The following is a 19743-nucleotide window of genomic DNA, read 5'->3' as shown; positions in this document are numbered from 1 at the left end:
AAACATTTATATCAATAAGTGACTATTTTTTTAAAATTTCAGATGCAGAAATGTATTATTTGCAAATTCAGAATTATATTCCTTTTTCAGGAATATTATAATGTTATCTATGTCAAACACATACTCCTTATCTAGTAGATTTCTGGTAGATCACAATGAAGTGATCATATAAGAACACTCATTCTGGATTTCTTTATAAAGGGTACTTGCATTCTTTCTTATTTTATACTTCATATTTAAATTATGACATTCATGATTTAATAAAATATAAGATAAAGGAAATAGAATGATGCTCACTTTATAAAACAATTTTATTTTTATTTTCTGATTCAAGAGTATGCTCCAGCTGGCAGATACCTCATTCAACTCCATTGAAAGTATTGATTGCAATGACATAATATTTTGCTAACTGATTATTTAAATGGGCAACTTTTCCCCTGACACGTACTATAATATGAAGGTTTTTCATGTTTTTATTTTCAACTGAACAAATACATTAAACTATTTGAGAAAGGCAAAAACATGTCAAACGGAATCACTAAAGATCATTTGTGACCTTTTATTTTTTAATCTTTTCCCAGTAATGTATTTATATTTATACTCACACATATATTTCTAGATCAGTAAATTTTATCATATTAATTGTTTGGCAGTATTAAGACTTGGGTAGTAACTGTAACAACAATACTCATAGTTTAATAATAAGGACAGAACAGCAATTTATCCAATTTGAATCATCTTTAAAATAATAGAACCTTATAATATACTGTGTTCAAACAAGAATAAAATGGTAGTTAATTCTCATATATTAAAAGAAAAAATTTCTCAAGAAGCACACTGTAAAAAGATGACTTAAATTACTTGAAATTGAAGTTAAAGTTACATAATATGAATGCTAATACAGTAAATTATTATAAAAATGGGCAAAAATAATAAATTAAAAATATCAACTTAAAAATATTAGCAATTAAAAATATCAACAATTGTTGTTGTAAAACTGTGGTTTAAAGCTTAGGTTAGGGGCATCTGGGTGGCTCAATAGGTTGAGTGTCTACCTTTGGCTCAGGTCATGATCCCAGGATCCTGGGAGAGCCCACATCAAGCTCTCTGCTCTGCTTCTCCTTTTCCTTCTGCCTACTGCTTCCTCTGCTTGTGCTCTCTGTCAAATAAATAAATAAAATTTAAAAAAATAATAAAGCTTAGGTTAAAATTTATGACGTCTTTTTAATTACATGTAAACTTATGTTCACTTTTGTCTGAAACATTGCTTTCTAGATCAATGTGTTTCTACAATGTCATTTTAATTTTAAATAATTTTCTACTATACACTTACATATTTTACTTAAATAATCACATATATATAAATAGATTTTAAAGTTCTTTTCTCTTTTTTTTTGAAATTATAAATATTGTGGTGGCTATCCTAATAACTAGTTATTTGCTGAGCTTAGGGTACAGTTTTAGAGGTAGCATTTCTGGGTCAAATTGTTTACAGATTTTTAAGGCCTCACCAGTCATCTTCTTTTGCTCTCATAAGCATTTTGTCAGTTGATGAAAACAGTAATACTATTTTTCCCTGATCTCCACACATGAGCTATCTGGTAAGACACCTAGTTTTTGTTTTGTTTTGTTCCAGGCAGACTGGCATGGTTTTCAGACCCTTCTGAATCATGATTATTATCTTCTAAGCCTTTCCATCCTTCAGACTTCTTCCGAAAACAAAAACCAAGACCTGAACATAATAATAAAGATATATTTAGGACATGGTCTACTGAGATTAATTCTTCCTGGATACTATTTTATACGTTATTTGATTACCAGGAACAGAGAATTTCATTCTGGCTATCTCTGTTTGGAAAACAGTTTCCAGGAAGACCTTGACAAAGAGGTGCTATTTAGGCTTACACTAGAATAGCAAGAAAGATCTAGCCTTGTGAAAATTTCCAAGGAAGAACTTTCTGGGCAGAGAAAATAGAAAATACAAAGGCCTCAAGGGCAAAAAGTGCTTGTCACATTGTGGTTAATGCGGCTAGAGGGGCAGGAGCTTTGTTCCAGAGGAGATGGGGGCTACAGGGAGAGATGCTGAGGAATATGCCCAATATGGTGAAGACTAAGGGGTTTATTCTAATAGCCAGTTGAAGGGTTAAACAGGAGTTTTATAATCTGGTTGTGTTTTAGAATTATTATTTGATGATGTGTGAAGATTGGGCTATGGGAGAGGCAAGAATAGAAGTTGGAAAACTTCGAGAGTCTGTTATAGGAGGAGTTTAGATGAGAGATTGTGATAGCTTGCACTGCTGTCGTACCCGTGGAAGTGGAAGGAATAGAGGCCTTAGAAAGAATTTGGATGTAGAGACACCTGGGTGGCTCAGCAGTTTAGTGCCTGCCTTCTGCCCACAGCATGATCCTCGGGTCCTGGTTTGATCCCACATCAGGCTCCCTACATGGAGCCTGTTTATCCCTCTGGCTGCCTCTCTCTCTCTGTCTGTCTCTCTGTCTCTCTGTCTGTCTCTCATGAATAAATAAAATCTTAAAAAAAAAAAAAAAAGAATTTGGATGTAGGTAAATGGCATGGACTTTAGGGTAAGGTTCAGATCTGCTTGCAATTTAGGGGCTGGTCCTTCAAAATATCTAAGACTCTTTTTAATAACTTCCCCAGGATGCTTTTAACAAACTAGTAGATATGGGTAGTCTATTAGTCAGCTAAGGCTACCATAACAAAACACTATAGACTGAGTAGCTTAAACAGTGGAACTTTATTATCTCACAGATCTGGAGGCTGAAATTCTAAGATCAAGAAGTCAACAACAACAACAAAAAGAAGTCAACGGGTTCTGTTTCTCCTCAGGCCTCCTTGGCCTGCAGATGGCTGCCTTCATTCCATGTCCTCTTGTGGTCTCCACTCTGTGCTCACACCACTAGTATCTCTTCTTAAACTTAAATAATCACAGTGATATTGGGTTAGGACCCAACCCTTATAACCTCATGAGCCTTAGTTACCTCTTTAAAGACCCTATCTCCAAGTGCAGTCACATTGGGGTTAAAGATTCAACATATGAATTTGAGAGGCACACAATTCAATCCAAAAGGGGAAAGCCATCACCTAACTTAACCCTCTTTCAACCTTTCTAAAGCAAGGGGGCCCTTAAAGGGGGGGGGGGAATGATTCTCTAAAACCTTTTACTTAAAAAATGTATGAGTAAATATCAAACAAAAAATTAAGTTATTTTCTTTGAACATTGATAATCTCACTGGTTTATAATTACAACTATAAATGGAAATTCTTTTTTTTTAAGGCTTTATTTATTTATTCATGAGGAACACAGAGAGGCAGAGACATAGGCAGAGGGAGAAGCAGGCTCCATGCAGGGTGCCCGATGTGGGACTCCATTCTGGGACTCCAGGATTATGCCCTGAGTGGAAGGCAGATGTTCAACCGCTGAGCCACCCAGGCATCCCTATAAATGGAAATTCTAATGTTGTATTTTTCCTACCCTAATAGATCATCTGTGTACAACCTAGACTTGATGATCACCTTTGGCGTTAACACCACAGACAAATAGCATAATTCCTTTTTTAAAAGATTTTATTTATTTATCTGAGAGAGAAAGAAAGAGAGCACAAGCAGAGGGGGAGGGGCAGAGGAGAAGGAGAAGCAGACTCCTGTGGTCTGAGATCATTACCTGAGCTTAAGGCAGCCGCTTAACCAACTGAGCCACTCAGCCGCCCAAATATCATTAATTCTTTTCTACTGTCAAGAATTACACTACTAATTTCAACCAACCCCATGCTAATGATTATAACTAGTATCGAGGAGAAAAAATAATTTTCCATTTTTTACTCTTGTAGATTCTTGACTGAGAGCCCCCTGTAATAAAGGGGAAATTAACAGGAGAAAAAATAATTTGTATGTGTGTATAGAAGCCCCCAAAAGATAGGAGAGTGGAAAGGCAGCCAGATGATTGAGGCTTATGTATCATCCTTAGCTAAAGAAAGAGACAAGAGTGGAACTTCAAAGGGGAGAAAATAATGGGAAGGTGAGAAAAGGAAAATGTTTGGTAAACAAAAGTTGTCCTGCAATACAGAAAGTTTCTCTGGTAAACAAATTATCTCTGGCATTAACTCTCTTCGTGGTACAGGCCTCCTTTCTAACAAATATCCCTTAAAAAGGGGTAACTTCTACTGTTTTCAGAGCTTCTGCTGTGTCTGCTTTTTCTCAAAATAATCAGGTAAAAATAAAATAGTCCTTATGATGCAGGGGAGCATATTGGTGTGGCGTGTTATGCTATACCCTTCATTAGCCACAAGAGAAGGAGTATAAAATCATAGAAAAATAAATGCAAATCCATCCCTCATTTTGAAAAAGTAATTACCTGCACATTTCTACTATTAATGAGTAGAAATATTTTTCTTAACAATTTATATGATATTCACATGTATATGTGATATTCACATGTGAATATTGTATGTATATTCATATCATATGTATATTCACATGCATATTTCAGATTTTCTGGTGACACATTCATTTGTTTATTCACTGAGCTACCAAATATTGTCTCTACCATTAGAATCACTTAGCTGATACTTCATATATTATGTGAGTATGGTAGGAGTTTTCTCATTTTATATATGGGGAGACAAGTATTAAGTGTCCAAGTAAGTTTCTCAGGATCACCCAGAGACTAAGTGTCCCTGCCAGGCATCAAAACAGGTATGTAGGACTCCAAATCGCATCCTTTACCTACTCCAGTGACCCTCAGCCTTGAAAACCATCCACGTGACTAGCATATGTACGGAGGGCGAGAAATAATAAGACATAACTCCTGCCCTGAAGAATCTTATATTTTAAATAAGGAGACATGCATGTAAGTTAACAAAGTGTTACAGGATTATGAATGTTATATCATTATACACAAACCACAGATCACAAAGAATCAGGTGAACCACCCTACCTTTTGAGGGCAATCAAAGCTTCCAAATAGAGGTGTCTCTTAGTTAATTGAGTCAGAAAATCTAGATGTGTGTCCATTATTCAGATAATGGGAGTAGAGGTGGATATAGCAGTGGAGGTAAGGAAGTAAACTGAGGGCAAATGCAAAAAAAGCATAGAGATGTTTGTGAATCATCGTTTGGGAAAATTACATATACTGTCAACAATATATTAACCTATTAACTGGGATTATGGGAAAATGGAAGGGGGGCACAAGTAGAACCCAGTGCAGGCACAATTAAACACAACTGTGATACAAGATGAATATTTAATATAAATGTATGTAATTAAAGTGTCCAAATAGTCTATTCGAGCCTCCTCCTCCTGCTCTTTCTCCAGTCCCTGTTTCTAATGAAAACAGTCTCGGGTAATATCAGTTTTCATTGAATAAACTCTACTTATTTTTTTTCCCCTAAACACCCTGGCAAGCAGTTATTAGGAACTGCTTTGTCTTTGTCAGCTAATTCCTCCCTCTCACTGTCATTCTTTCCATCATTGCACGAATACTAGTTCACTGGCAACACAGTGAAGCCATCAACTTGGAAATTAAATTACCTGCCATTCTCAAGTTTTTCTCCCTATAACCTCAGACTGCCCCTTCAGCTCTCAATGAGGCAATGCTCACACTATAACAATGAATCGAGAGTTTAGGACCATAACTGTCAGTTCAAGGTCACAGAGGCTTCAACACAGAATTCTGGGCTTTGTTCTGCAGTGCTCTTCATCCCCCCTACACTGTCCTTTTCCAAATTCTCTGTTTAAGAGAAACAACAAAAACCAAGTGGTAGCAGAGCAGAGGGACGTCTAGTTCCATCACAGCCATAAGGAACGGATTTTTGCTTAGGGTTTCGGACAAACTACCGAGAGCTGCTCCTGCACAGAGAAGCAGCTAACAGGCTAGCGGACTGCTGCTGTAAGCAAACATACCCACCTCTGATTGTCCAGGTGGAGGGGCGTTGCTGATCTGCAGGAGATACAATGTAAAAATGTAATGGTTCCTAAATCATTGGAAATGATAGACTCATCCTGATGCATAGATATTTCTCTTATTCACAGTAGTTTTAATTAGTTTTCTTTTTTTTATTTTTATTTTTATTTTTAAAATTTTTTTTTATTTAATTAGTTTTCTTTATAAATATGCTGCCTTTTGCTTATTTCCATACATGTTTTTGCTGTAGCATGGCTAATCTATCCCTGGATAATTGCGAGTTGAGTGCAGTTCAATATTCTTGGAACATGGAGCACTGGGGGCAGTAATAGACCTGGTGATGGAAAATTCAGCAGGCATCAAATCATGGACGGCCTTTGTGCCCTGTTTAGGGGATTGGCAGGGGAAAGCCATTGGAGAGTTTGAAGCACCAGAGGAGTGATATGCTCAGATTTGTATTTTGGAAAGATCACTCTAGTGTTTCCTTAGCAATGAGAGAATGACAGGTGCTGAGGCCTTGAGCTCAGCAGTTTCATTGGGAATGGAGAGGAAATAAAACGTTCCTGAGATAATAAGGATGAAAAATTAACTGGGTTTACTCAGACTGGCTGGCACTTGGGCGAGACCATGGAGGTGGTCAGGGTAAAAAAGGGACTGCCTGGTTTTTATCTCTGATGACTGAATGGGGGTCACTCAGTTTGAGAAGTAGTTTTAGTCTGTTCGGGCTGCTATAACAAACATAGCATAGGCTGGGTAGCTTAACAATGGAGGCTGAGAAGTCCAAGATCAAGGTGCTTTGGCAGATTCTGTGTGTGATGAGAGCCTGCTTCCTGGTTCACAGACAGCTGTCCTCCCTATCCCAAGATGGAAGGAGTGAGAGAACCCCTGGGCGCCTTTGTAAGGGTACTAATTCCATTCATGAGGGCCCATCCTTACTACCTAATCACCTCTTAGGCACTGCACATTGGGTTTTAGGATTTCAACATAAGAATTTGAAGGGCAATATAAACACTAAGTCCATAACAGAAATTCATTGGGAAAGGCAGATACACGGGAAAAATAAAATGAGTTTTTGTAGTCGTGAAGTTTGTGGTAACTATCTTATATTTAAGTAGAAATATCTACTATACAGTTGGATAAATAGGTTGAAGATAAAAGGATAGGCATAAGGTAGAGATTTAGACATGTAATGAGGACATCATAGATGGGTCTGGTGAGAGCCCACTTTCTTGCTTGCTAATGGCATACTCTCACATGATAGAGAGCAGAGAAACAGGACTAGCTCTGTTTTTATAGGGTCATCGATCCCATCATGGAGGCCCCTAATTACCTCCCAAATTGCTATTTCCTAATACCATCCCACTAGAGTTTCAATATATACATTTGGGAAGAATACAAAAATTCAGTTTGTAGTAGCTGAGAGTGAAAATTTTTCATTTTTATAAAATATTATTTATTTATTTATTTATTTTTAAAGATTTTATTTATTTATTAACAAGAGACACATACAGAGAGAGAGAGAGAGAGAGAGAGAGAGAGGCAGAGACACAGGCAGAGGGAGAAGCAGGCTCCATGCAGGGAGCCTGATGTGGGACTTGATCCCAGGACTCCAGGATCACGCCCTGCGCCAAAGGCAGGCACTAAACAGCTAAGCCACCCAGGGATCCCCTTATTTATTTATTAGAGAGAGAGAGAGAGATTCAGAGAGGGAGAGAGCGAGCATGGTGGAGGGGCAGGAGGAGAGGGAGAAGCAGACTACTTAATGAGCCAGGAGTTCAATGTGGGGCTCAACTACAGGACCCTGGAATCATGACCTGAATCAAAGGCAGATGCTTAACCGACTGAGCCACTCAGGTGTCCCCCCCTTCAGATGATTCTATTTTATTCTCTAACTTGAGAACCACTAATGTAGATTATCACTTAATCCCTATATTTATTTGTAGTATCCAGTCTCTCAGTTGTGTCTTATTTAGTGTCCTCAGTCATCGTCACCAGAGGGTATTTCTGTAACTCTTTGACCAGGTATAAAGAGCAGCACTCTCTTGGCTGTGTACACTTGTTCTAACTCCTCTTGAGTAGACTAAACCAGTCATCTTTCTTTCAACGGTATATAATTCCCTGTTTTTAGAGATCTTACGGTTCCCAGGTTCTGACCTATTCTGAAGTTCTGCAGGACAGAGTAGCTTATATCTGGATTCCTCCCTTTGCAGGTCTAGATTTTCATTTTATCTATAAAGTCATTCACCAATTACAATCTGCTTTTAACCTACTACAATTTTTATGGCCATGGTATTTTTTTCCTTTATAAAGACTTTCTCATTTTTCATTGCTTTCTTATAAATTTTGGGGTTTCAGAAGAGAGTAGAGATAATAGAATTGCCAGGTAAAATACAGGATACCCAGTTAAACTTGAATTTCATATAAATGAACATTTTTTGTATATGTAATTTTTAGGATATACTTATATAAAAATTATTTGTCCTTTATTGGTAATTGATATGTACCTGGGCATAATATTATATATTATATTTTATATTTTAAATATAAAGGGCTAGTTTTAAAGGAAATATATTTTTAAAATATTGATCTCAGTAGTTTTGGTATAGTTCAATAAAGTACATATTCTGAATATTTTAAAAATAAGCTATCAATTTTGATGGTACCTTTTGATGATACAATTTAAGAAGTAAGGTATTATTAAAACTTCATAATTATAATTTTAAAAAGTAATAACTGAAACATATATTTCAACTGTTTTTAATCTGGGACCAAACTTTATATTTATCAAGTAATTTTGTGTTGCAGGGTATAGTGTTATTAGGTCTAGTGGGTACACCATTCTTTGAACAGAGCTATGCAGTGGAACTGCATTGAAATTCAGTTAATGCCAACTGAGAGTTAACACCATGCTTCTACTGTGTGACCTTGGAAAAGGTCACCTTCTGACCTTCTGTTAGCTCATCTTTAACAACAGGAGATGTATTAACACATCACATCTCATTTATGATGATTAAATGAGACAGTCATATTTGCTTATGTTCAGAGCCTAGCAAAGGCCCTGGAACTTAGTGCATTTCAGTAAATTTATCTTTTCTCTTCTCATCTCTTCTCTTTTCCTCTCTTTTGAATGAAGATTTTAGAGACTATATGGCAAAATCAATTTATATTTTTTATTTATGTTAATTCTTTCTTATATTTCATAAATGCCTTTAATATGTCTATTTGTAAATGTATTCATTTGCTAGGGCTACGTAACAAAGTCTCACAGGTTGAATGGCTTAACAGAAATTTACTTTCTGTTCTGGAGCTTGGAGTCTTGAGATCAAGATGTCAGCGTGCTTGGTATCTACTGAGGCCTCTCTCTATAACTTATAAATGGGTGTCTTCTCCTCCCTGAGTCTTCCCTATGTGTGTGTATCTATGTCCTAATTTATCTGTATCCTAATTTATCTATGTTTATCTATGTCCTAATTTTCTCTCTCCTTCTCCCTCTCCCTCTATCTCAGATATTAATATAATTAACATACAGTGTTATATTATTTTCAAGTGTACGATATAATGATTTGATAATTTTATACATTACTCAGTGCTTCTAATTTTCTCTCATAAGGATATTAGTCATATTGGATTAGGACTCATCTCAATAACTTCATTTAAACTTAATTACCTCTTTGAAGTCCCTGTCTCTAAAAATAGTTACATTCTGAAATACTGGGAGTCAGGACTTACAACATATGAATTTTGAGAGACACAAGTTAACCCATAAGGGTGGAGTAGAGATACTCATAATTACTGACATCAAGTTAAGCAAGCAGTATTTACATTCTGGTAATTTCTGAAGATGCTAGTATATTCAAGTCAATAACAATCTGTGAAAAAAAAAAGCAAGAGAAACACATGTGATTCTAATACAGAGTAAAAACCAAAGTTCTTTGTGTTAGATCCTTGAAAAGTATATTTAAAAAGAGATATTTTTAAAAAGATAATATCAACAGGGAATGGGAGAGATGGCTTTGTTTAAATGTTTTCCGAGTTACGATTTCTTATGGGAGATATTTTTAGACATTTATTTCCCCAATCATTTCACATGTATTTAGGAAATTTCTAGATCATGCTTAGTTCAAAGGAATGCAAAGCACTGTGAAGAAGATAAAGAAGTACAAGACAGGATCCTTGTTCTCAAGAGCTTTCATCCATGGATAAAGAGTCAAAATTAGTACAAGTGAAATGAAAGGAAAAACAACAATTAAACAGTAAACCATGTGATTCTGTCTGTAGATGCCTTAGCATCAGTGAGAAGGAAGAGTCAATGTGGGATATGCTAGTCTGAAATACTTCGGTGAGAGTGAGGTTCTACTTGTGCAATTAAGGGTGACCGTATTGGAATTACGTGCAGAGGAAGGATGGGAAACCGACATAAGTAAAAAAATGGAACTGTGCCTGTGTTTTTTCATTGCACTAGTAGAAGTTTTCAGTTATTTTCTTTCCTATTTTTTTATATTGTGATAAGAACACTTAACACGAGGTCCACTCTTACAGATTTTTAAGTGTGCAATATGATAACTATTGACACAAAGTTGTACAGCAGATCTCTAGAATTTACCCCCTTTTGTAAAGCTGATGTACCATTACAACTTTTTATCTGTTGAAGGGCAACTCCCCATTCCCTTCTCTCTCCAACCCCTGGCAACACCATTCTATTCTGTTTCTGAGTTGGACAAGCTTAGGTGCCTCATGTAAGTGGAATCATGAAGTATTTGTCCTTCTATGACTGGCTAATTTTACTTAGCCATGATGTTCCCCAAGGTTCATCCATGTTGCTGTATATGGCAACATCTTCAGCTTTTTTTTTTTTTCTTTTTGAGAACTTAATTTTATTAGAACAGTTTTAGGCTCACGGCAAAATTGAGAAGAAATTACTGAGATTCTCTATATACCCTTACATTGATAGCCTCCCCATTATCAACATTCTCTACCAGAATATTTCCTTTGTTATTAAGGCTGAAAAATACTTTGTTGTGTGTATATACCACATTTTCTTTAACCATTCATCCTTCAACAGACAGTTAAGTTGTTTGTATATTTTTGCTATTCTGAATTATGCTGCAATTAACATTGGAGTGTTAATATTTCTTTGATATCCTGACTTTAGTTTCTTTGAACATATACTCAGATGTGTGAGATTGCTGGGTCATGTGATAGTTCTATTTTTAATTTTTTGAAGACCCTCTATAATATTTTCTGTAGTGGCTCTGCCATTTACATTCCCAGAGGCAGTGTGTGCATAGGTTTCAATTTCTCTATAACCTTGCTAGCATTTTAATCTTTTATTTTTTTTAATTATAGCCATAAATGTAGGATGATATTTCATTTTGGTTTTGATTTGCATTTCCTTGATGATTGGTGATATTGAGCATTTCTTCATATATATATGGGCCATTTGGATGCCTTTAGAAAAATGTTATTCAAGTCCTTTATTCGTTGTTAATTAGGTTATTTATTTTTGCTGTTGATTTGTAGGAATTTCAGTCATTTCTATCCTGTTTGTTTACATTTTCTTTCTCCATCACTAGAACATAGGATCCGTAAAGACAGACATCTTTCATTTTCCCACTATCTATGTAGTACTTTGTAAATATAATAGATGCTCAATCTTAGTTGAAAAGTGAATGAATAGCTGTATATTATGAGGCGATAAGGGTGAATTTTGAAAAAAATATCTTTACATATTTATTTATGAGAGACACACAGAGAAGAGAGAGAGGCAGAAACACAGGCAGAGAGAGGAGCAGGCTCCATGCAGGGAGCCCGATGTGGGACTCGATCCTGGGACTCCAGGATCACACCCTGAGCCAAAGGCAGAGATAAGAGTGAATTAAATGCATGTACTAAAGAGAAGTTGGAAAGACATCTTAGTAGGTAAAATCAATTCAGATTATGTCATGATTTAAAATCCTGATAAGGAATTTTAAATTTAAGGCAATATCAGGAAATTAGAAAATTTAAAAACCTTGAACAAGAATTAGGATTGATGAATGGTATGTTTTTTAGAGGACTGCAAGAACCTAGAGTAGTTTTTCAAGTCTATCCATGGTTCTAGTTTCATGCTGGTCACTACTGAGATGCCTGTTATCCGATCCTCATAGTCCTTCCTGGGCACAAGTTTCTTTGGTCATGGTACTCAAGGACATGGATCTTTCAGTTCTGCGTCTCCTACCATTTATTTGACAGTCCTGTACTACCCCGTCAGAATCCAATTATCCTCAGAGATTTTTTGCATACACAGGGCATGGTTTATGTTACTCTTAGAAGCCCCTCCTGCCCTGAAATTGTAGTCAAGATTAGGTTAAAAGGCCATATCTATTGCCCAGAAGAATACAAAAGAATGTGCTCAGCATTTTGAGTGTTGCCTGTGGAAATAATTCTTCTTTAGCAGAGTAGACAGGGAGGAGAATGCCTGTTGGGTAAGCAAAATGGAGTCTGCCACAGGTTGACTACCTTCTAGTGGTTAAGGATAAAGTTTCTTTTCTTTTCTTTTTTCTTTTCTTTTCTTTCCTTTTCCTATCCTTTTTTTTCTAGTTAAGTCTAGCTTTTGCAATTATGAATAAGTCTGTAAAAATCTATGTGTAAGTTTTGTGTAGACATAAGCTTTTAACTCCTTTGGGTAAATACCAAAGAGTAGATTGCTGAATCATATGGCAAGAGTATTTTTAATTTTGTAAGGAACCACCAAATTTCCTCCCAAAATAGCTATATCATTTTACATTCTCATCAGCAGTATATGAGGGTTCTTGTTGCTTCACATTCTCACTGGCATTTCTTGTTGTCAGTGTTGTGAATTTTATACATTTTAATAGGTGTCTAGTGGTATCTCATATGTTACTTTGCATTTCTCTGATGACATATGATGTGGAGCATCTCTTCATATGCATATTTTCCATCTGCATATCTTCTTTGATGAGGTGTCTGTTAAAGTCTTTGGCCCATGTATAAAAAATGGATTATTTAAATAGTTCTTTGTACGTTTTTGATAATGGTTCTCTATCAGAGATACCCTTTGTAAATATTTTCTCCATGTCTGTGGCTTGTTTTCTAAGTATTGATATTTTCTTTTGCAGAGCAGAAGTCCTAACTTGAATGAGTCTATTTTATCAATTATTTATTTCTTGGATTATGTCTTTGATATTGTAACTAAAAAGGTATCACCATACCCAAAGTCATCTAAGTTTTCTCCTATGTTATCTCTTGAGAGTCTTATAGTTTTCCATTTTCCATTTAGTTTCATGTTCCATTTTGAATTAATTTTTGTAAAGAGTAAATAAAGGTCTTTTGCATACAGATGCCCTAGTGTCCCAGCATCATTTGATTAAGAGACTGTCTTTTATCTATTGTATTGCCTTTGCTCCTTTGTCAAAAATTAGATGACTTTATTTATAAGGGTATATTTCTGGGCTCTCTATTCCATTCCATTGATCTGTTTGTTTATTCTACAAGTAACCACCACACTGTCTTAATTGTCATAGCTTTATAGTAAATCTTGAAGTTGGGTATTGTCAGTCTTCCACCTTTCTTCTCCATTTCATTCATTTTTGAGAAATATCTGCCAAATACCTAAGTCTGAATAGGCATAGATTGTCAGTTGTTCTTTCAAGTAAGAAGTGGTATTCTATGAAAAAAAGCTGATTTAGAAAAAAAAAAGAAAAGAAAAGGAAAAAGTTGAAAAGAAAATGAAGGAAAAGAGAGAGGCAAACCAGGAAACAGACTCTTAATTATAGAGAACAAACTGAGATAATTAATCTCTATAAATCTTTAATTCTTCAACTGAGATAATTAATCTCTGAATCTTTAATTCTTCATCTATAAAATAAGAATGGTAATAGTTTCCTTCCTTCTAGTTTTGGTATGATAATTTGAAATAAAATAATAATAAATGTATCCTCTTCACCAGCATGGTGGTTTCCTTAGGGTCAGGACTATTTGTTTTATTTTGTTTTTATCTGTGCACATTGCAGAGTCTCTGCTACCAAAACAATATTCAATAAATGCACTCAACACATACACTGAGGAGAGCTTACGTTGTTAAAATTTTGAAGAAAGGGGCATGAGCTGTGCAAAAAATGAAAAGAGGTTACTATGAGTAATTCAGTAGTGGGGAGTGCTAATTATTAAAAGCTTACATACTATCAACAAAAAGAGTACAATCTTTTTTTATAATTGTTGTTTGGATATTTGGTTGGATTTTGCTATTCATTTACAGATATAATACAGTACTACTGTGGTCGTGTTTAAGTATGTAAATAGTATAATCTGTCTTCTATATTAATTTGAATATGCCTTCATTTATATTGTGTGTTGGGTTGTTTTTTTTTTAAAGGAAAAGTTAAGACAAGCATCTCTAATTGGAGAAGAGGGAGGAAAATTTAAACAATAAAATATCTCGATGGTTTGTATTTTTGAAAGAGTGAAAGGGATTTCATTGTTTCCCTTAGAAACGGAGTTTGGGACTGTAACAAAGGAAATCAGAAAGTATTATACTTTAATAGCTGTTTATTATTATTTAATAAGATGATTATCTTTTTCATAGAAGAAATCTTTTCACTTTTCTAGATAAGAAGCTGTGGTGGGCAGACCAAAACTTAGCTCAGCTGGGAACTTGCAACAAAAGGGATGGAAGAAACCCCACTGTCCTACGAAATAAGACTTCTGGGGTTGTTCATATGAAAGTGTATGATAAAGAAGCACAGCAAGGCAAGTCACACTGTAATGAATTTGTGCTGCTTTTTGAATATATAATGCTCTTTTTTCATATTATTTTCACAATTCAACAATTGAAAGGTTTGCATTTTTGCTTCTAGTTAAAATAAAGGGGGAGAGAGGCAAATGCTCCTTAATACTGCAGAAGGAATGCCTTTAACATAAGGTATATAATGAGCTTTCCAGACATTAGCAAGGGCTCCCAGGGAATCTTAATTTGTCAGGTCTTCAAAGAGGTCTTATCTAGTTCTTGATTTAAAAATATAAGAATAAGAAAAAAAAATCCCAGCCAAATATATACAATGTATAATTAAGTCCAGTCACTGAATGAACTAGGGGACTTCAAATGGACTATGTCAACGTAAGAATTTCACATCCAAAAGGACTGCATTGTTTGGCTCTAAGCATTTTGCTTTTTTTTGTTTTTGCTTGTCCAAATGGTGTGCAGTGAAATGGAGTGAGAGAACTAACAGATGGTTTACATAGGTGGACTTGTCACATTGCCCAAATGGCAATTAGTTTAGAGGTGCCAGCCAGGACAGCCCCACACCTGCTAGTCTTTTCTTAGTTTTTGCTTCATGACCCATGACGTTAGCAGAACTATTTTCCTAGAAAAAAATATTTTCCTGTATTATACTTTCCTACTTTAGTCTCTGCCATGAAAATCCTTAGTTAGCTTCACATACTTTTCTTAGGAAAAACATTTCAAGACAATATAAAGGGATTTTCATCTGAAGGATTTGGGCATATAGACCGAAGCAGAGAACAGTAGAGGTAGAAATAGTGAACCAAAGGGATCACTCATTTTGAAGACAGGTGACAACCATCAATCAGCAGAATTTATTAGAGAAACCAATTGGGAGCCGTACCCACTCATCCAGAGACCAAATGAAAATCAGATTCATGTTTGCCATCCCTCTACAGAAGATGGGCCAAATTTTAGTCTGAAATCATTCCTGAAGTTTCATGGGGAAAAAAAATGTAAAGAAAATAAGTGCTTTAAAACAAAACAAAACAATGAAGTGATTCCTGGGCTCCTTTCATGGTCTAGAAGAAACTAATACCCAAATTCTTACACACAAATCTGTCTTTGCTGTCTAACATTTAAATGAATTTTTTTAACTTTTTTATTTATTTTTTATTTATTTTTTATAGAGGGAGAGTGGGGAAAGAAGGAGAGAGAGAGAGAGAGAGCAAATCTCACAGCAGCCTCCACCCCTCACAGGGAGCCCAACATGGCACTTGATCTCACAACACTGAGATCATGACCTGAGCTGAAATCAAGAGTCAGGCGCTTAATAGACTGAACCAACTAGGCGCCTCTCTGACTTTTTTTTTTTTTTTCCTAAATCGCCATTTATAATCATGAACAGGAGTGTTTTCACTAGCAATTCTGTAATGGAAGATTTCTATATCAGAAAAAATAATTTTGCTGGCATTCGAGTCATGGGGAATAGGTTATATAATTGAGAATAAAACATTATTACTCAATAAATAAAATATTATGACATTTTTGTGGATTTCAATATATTTGCAAAGTATAAAAGTTTATAGTACTATGATAAACTTTAGTTTACAGTCTTTACTTAATGAGATTGTATCTGAAACCACATTAGAAAATACAACAAAGGAAGCAATACATTGTTTCCAAACAGGACATTGAAAAATATATATTTGTTTTTTTTCCCCGAAATATGAACACATGATTTTTTTGAAATTGTAAATTAATATAATATATAGAGTTCTCCTATTATAAAGTTTATTGGAGGAAAAATTTATTATATTATGTTTGGCTCACTTTTTTGCTCATGTTAGTAAAATTTTCCTTATCTTGTAAGGGTTTAATCCTATAGGAAGAGCTGGGCATTTTATACATTGTGAAAGTATTACTAAAGTGACAAAGACCTATATAATACTTAGGAATTAATGGCATAATATGAGTAAGCTTAAAATTCAGTGAAAATACTATTTTTACTAAAAGAATATGCTGATAAAAGCATCTGTATTAAAGAGAATCCCATTAACAGAATCACGGCAGGTACTTTAAAAGCTTCATTAGTATGAAATATGAGCAATTTAGGATTATTCAAGGTGTTAACATTACTACCTCTTTGGATTTCAAAGTACAATTAGCTACTTCATTTATCATTTTTGACACAGATCACTGGAGAGCTGAGACTTCTCATTAGTCAAGTGGGCTTTCTAGCCCCACTAGGGAATTGGGGCATGAGGTTTGAACATCAGTAGCATTGCAAAATTTTAAGCCAATCTAGTATTTCTAACTTACTAGATAATCATTACCTAAATTGCTATCTTTAAAATCATTCTCATATCTTTAAAATCATTCTCATATTTTTTCTACATTCAATTATTTATTTAATAGGCAAAGATATTTATTGCAAATAATGACTCATTTTTTTCCCTTTTTCTCTCCTTCACTAGTACAGACTAAACAAATGATACATGAAATGTACGTTGTACAACATAATCGTTAACATAGGCTAATTTTATTATTTGTCAAAAAATGAGTATAGTGCAATATATATTGCTATAATTGCAATTATATTTAAAAATGTACAGTTCTAGAAGTTCCTTTTGCTTTTTTCATTTATTTTTATATCATCAAGGTTATGGAACCCTATTTTGTAATTTCATTCTCTTCCTGAATATTTTTTATTATTTTTTTATTTCAATTTCCTTGTTTCCCCTTCTCTCCATTTGGTGTTTCTTCAAACTTTATACTGAAAGCATTTCTTGTCAATCTCTTTTCAGCTTGTGTCTTTAGTAGTAGTTGAAAAAAAGCTATATCAAAATGCATATCTCCATAGCTTGGCATTGCATTAATATATGTTTATATATTTTCTATGAAATAAAATATGTATAAGGTCAATATAGATTATTGTAAATAATTGTAATTTACAATATTGTAAATATTGTAAATAAAATTATCTCATTAAAATAATTAGAGATCTGAAATTTCATCTTAGTATATAAGTCAGCTTGAGGGAAGGGGGACTAAATCAACTAATCTTTAGTTTATATAGGAGATAAAAGTAATCATTTCAAAAGCTCAGGGCAACTCTCATCCTGGCATGTGGCCCTGTATAGAATGGAGCTCAGCATTGACTGAACTGGCAACTATAGGAAATGAGCAGAGAATGTGGTATGTCTCCTGATGAGAAATCTCCCAAGTTGAGAGTATTTCACACTTCAGTAATGACAGACAGAACTCAAGACAGCTTCAATTGAACAATTAAATCCCATCAGACTATCTTGAATTCAGGAGATGAGAAATAATGAGCTGCATTGGTATTTTGAATTTTCCATAGAACACTATTGATATATAACTTTCATCATGCTTTGTAATTCTCGCTGGATTTACTGCACTTCATATTAGAGCTTGAACATCCAGTAAATGGCATTGCATGTCCTAGAATAATAAAAATGTTGTAAAAATTGGATATTTAATGAACTTGCTGGGTAAGATTGTAAATTACTTAACGTCACACTACCAGCTTTAATTAGTACATTGGGCCTAGTAAATTCAATGGAACATCTTTATAGAATGCCTACCTGTGATTACCTGACTAATATTTGTCATTGCTACAATGCAGGAATAAGGAGAATTAATATGCCAATTAATTAGATAACTCTTATGGGTATGTTTTAAATATATTTGGGGAGAATTATGTTCCTAGGGATAGTAAAATTTATTTCCTTGCTTTAAAGAAATTATTTAAATATATATGTACGTGTATATACATACACATACATATGTCAAAATATTTTATATCATCAAGGTTATGGAACCTTTCTTTTAATGACATCATCTTTAAGTTGAGTTAGTAATATAATTTAACAGCTCTTTATTTGACACATTTGAATAGAATATTCTTGAACAGGAAGTCATTGTAGAGTTGAAGCAAAATATCATAGTAAAAATTAATTAGTTTCTGTGATCTTAAAATATTGCAAAAGTCTATGACAGTATTCATGACAAACCGATTTTACTTGCTCTTCTGTAGCTATGAATTTTATCATTCATTGTCATTTGCTATTTAAAAAACTATTCTTTAATAATTAATTTAAAATGTATTTTTGAGATATAATTGAAATATAACATTGTATAAGTTTAAGGTATATAATGTATTGATTTGATACATTTATTTTTTTTGATACATTTATATATTGGCATATGATTACACCTTCATTAGTTAACACTTCTATCACATCACATAATTATCATTTCTTTTTTTGTGGTGGGGACAATTAAGATCTAATCTCTTAGCAACTTTGAATTGTAATCAAAGTTTAATTGATACTATAAATTAATTATAGTATTGCTGTGTATAATCATTATGCCATGCATTAGCTCTCTGTTTACTTTTTTTGGGGAGGCAAATTGAAATGCAATATGCCACTTCAACTTATTCAAGGCAATAAAATACTAACCACTATGAACATTTATAAATCAACAAAAGCATAAATATTTGTTCAAATTATTCATATCAAATGATACTCTTTATTTTTTTTGAATATTTTTTTGCTTGTTTTCCTCCTACGCAGGCAGCAATTCTTGCCAACTAAATAATGGTGGATGCTCTCAGCTTTGTTTACCAACATCTGAAACTACAAGGACTTGCATGTGTACAGTGGGATATTATCTCCAAAAGAACCGTATGTCATGTCAAGGTATAAGGTCTTGAAAAATTTAATTCTGATGCATTTGTTTTATCTGTGTAAATTTTAGGCAACAAAAATCAGTTAAAAAATAGAAAAAAGGGAGCCTGGGTGGCTCAGGCGGTTAATCAGCTGCCTTAGGCTCAGGTCATGATGCCTGGGTCCTGGGATTGAGCCCTACATCAGGCTTCCTGCTCAGCAAGGAATCTGCCTCTCCTTCTCTTGCTCCAGCTGCTTGTACTCCCTCTCTTTCTCTCTGTCAAATGAATAAAATCTTAAAAAAAAAAGAAAAATATTAGCTTCTTATTAGGATAATGATTCACTGCTTATTCTCATATATGTAGGCTTGTTAATATTTAAAATATTTTGAGTATTACTGTTCTTTAAA

At 34.4% G+C, this 19743-nt stretch overlaps 1 protein-coding gene across 1 annotated transcript in view; it reads left to right on the top strand.

The window, feature by feature from the left end:
* LRP1B (LDL receptor related protein 1B) overlaps positions 1 to 19743 on the top strand; it is a 1812620-nt gene that overhangs the window by 1300803 nt on the left and 492074 nt on the right. Inside the window, exons 33-34 of the mRNA XM_072757648.1 lie at positions 14529 to 14673; positions 19246 to 19367. Coding sequence (XP_072613749.1) covers positions 14529 to 14673; positions 19246 to 19367 — 267 coding nt within the window. The remainder of the gene's footprint in view (positions 1 to 14528; positions 14674 to 19245; positions 19368 to 19743) is intronic.

Source organism: Vulpes vulpes, chromosome 5 (assembly GCF_048418805.1).
Source record: "Vulpes vulpes isolate BD-2025 chromosome 5, VulVul3, whole genome shotgun sequence".
NCBI lineage: Eukaryota > Metazoa > Chordata > Mammalia > Carnivora > Canidae > Vulpes > Vulpes vulpes.
Note: the sequence above shows the minus strand (reverse complement) of the source record. Positions and strands in the feature narration are given on the sequence as shown.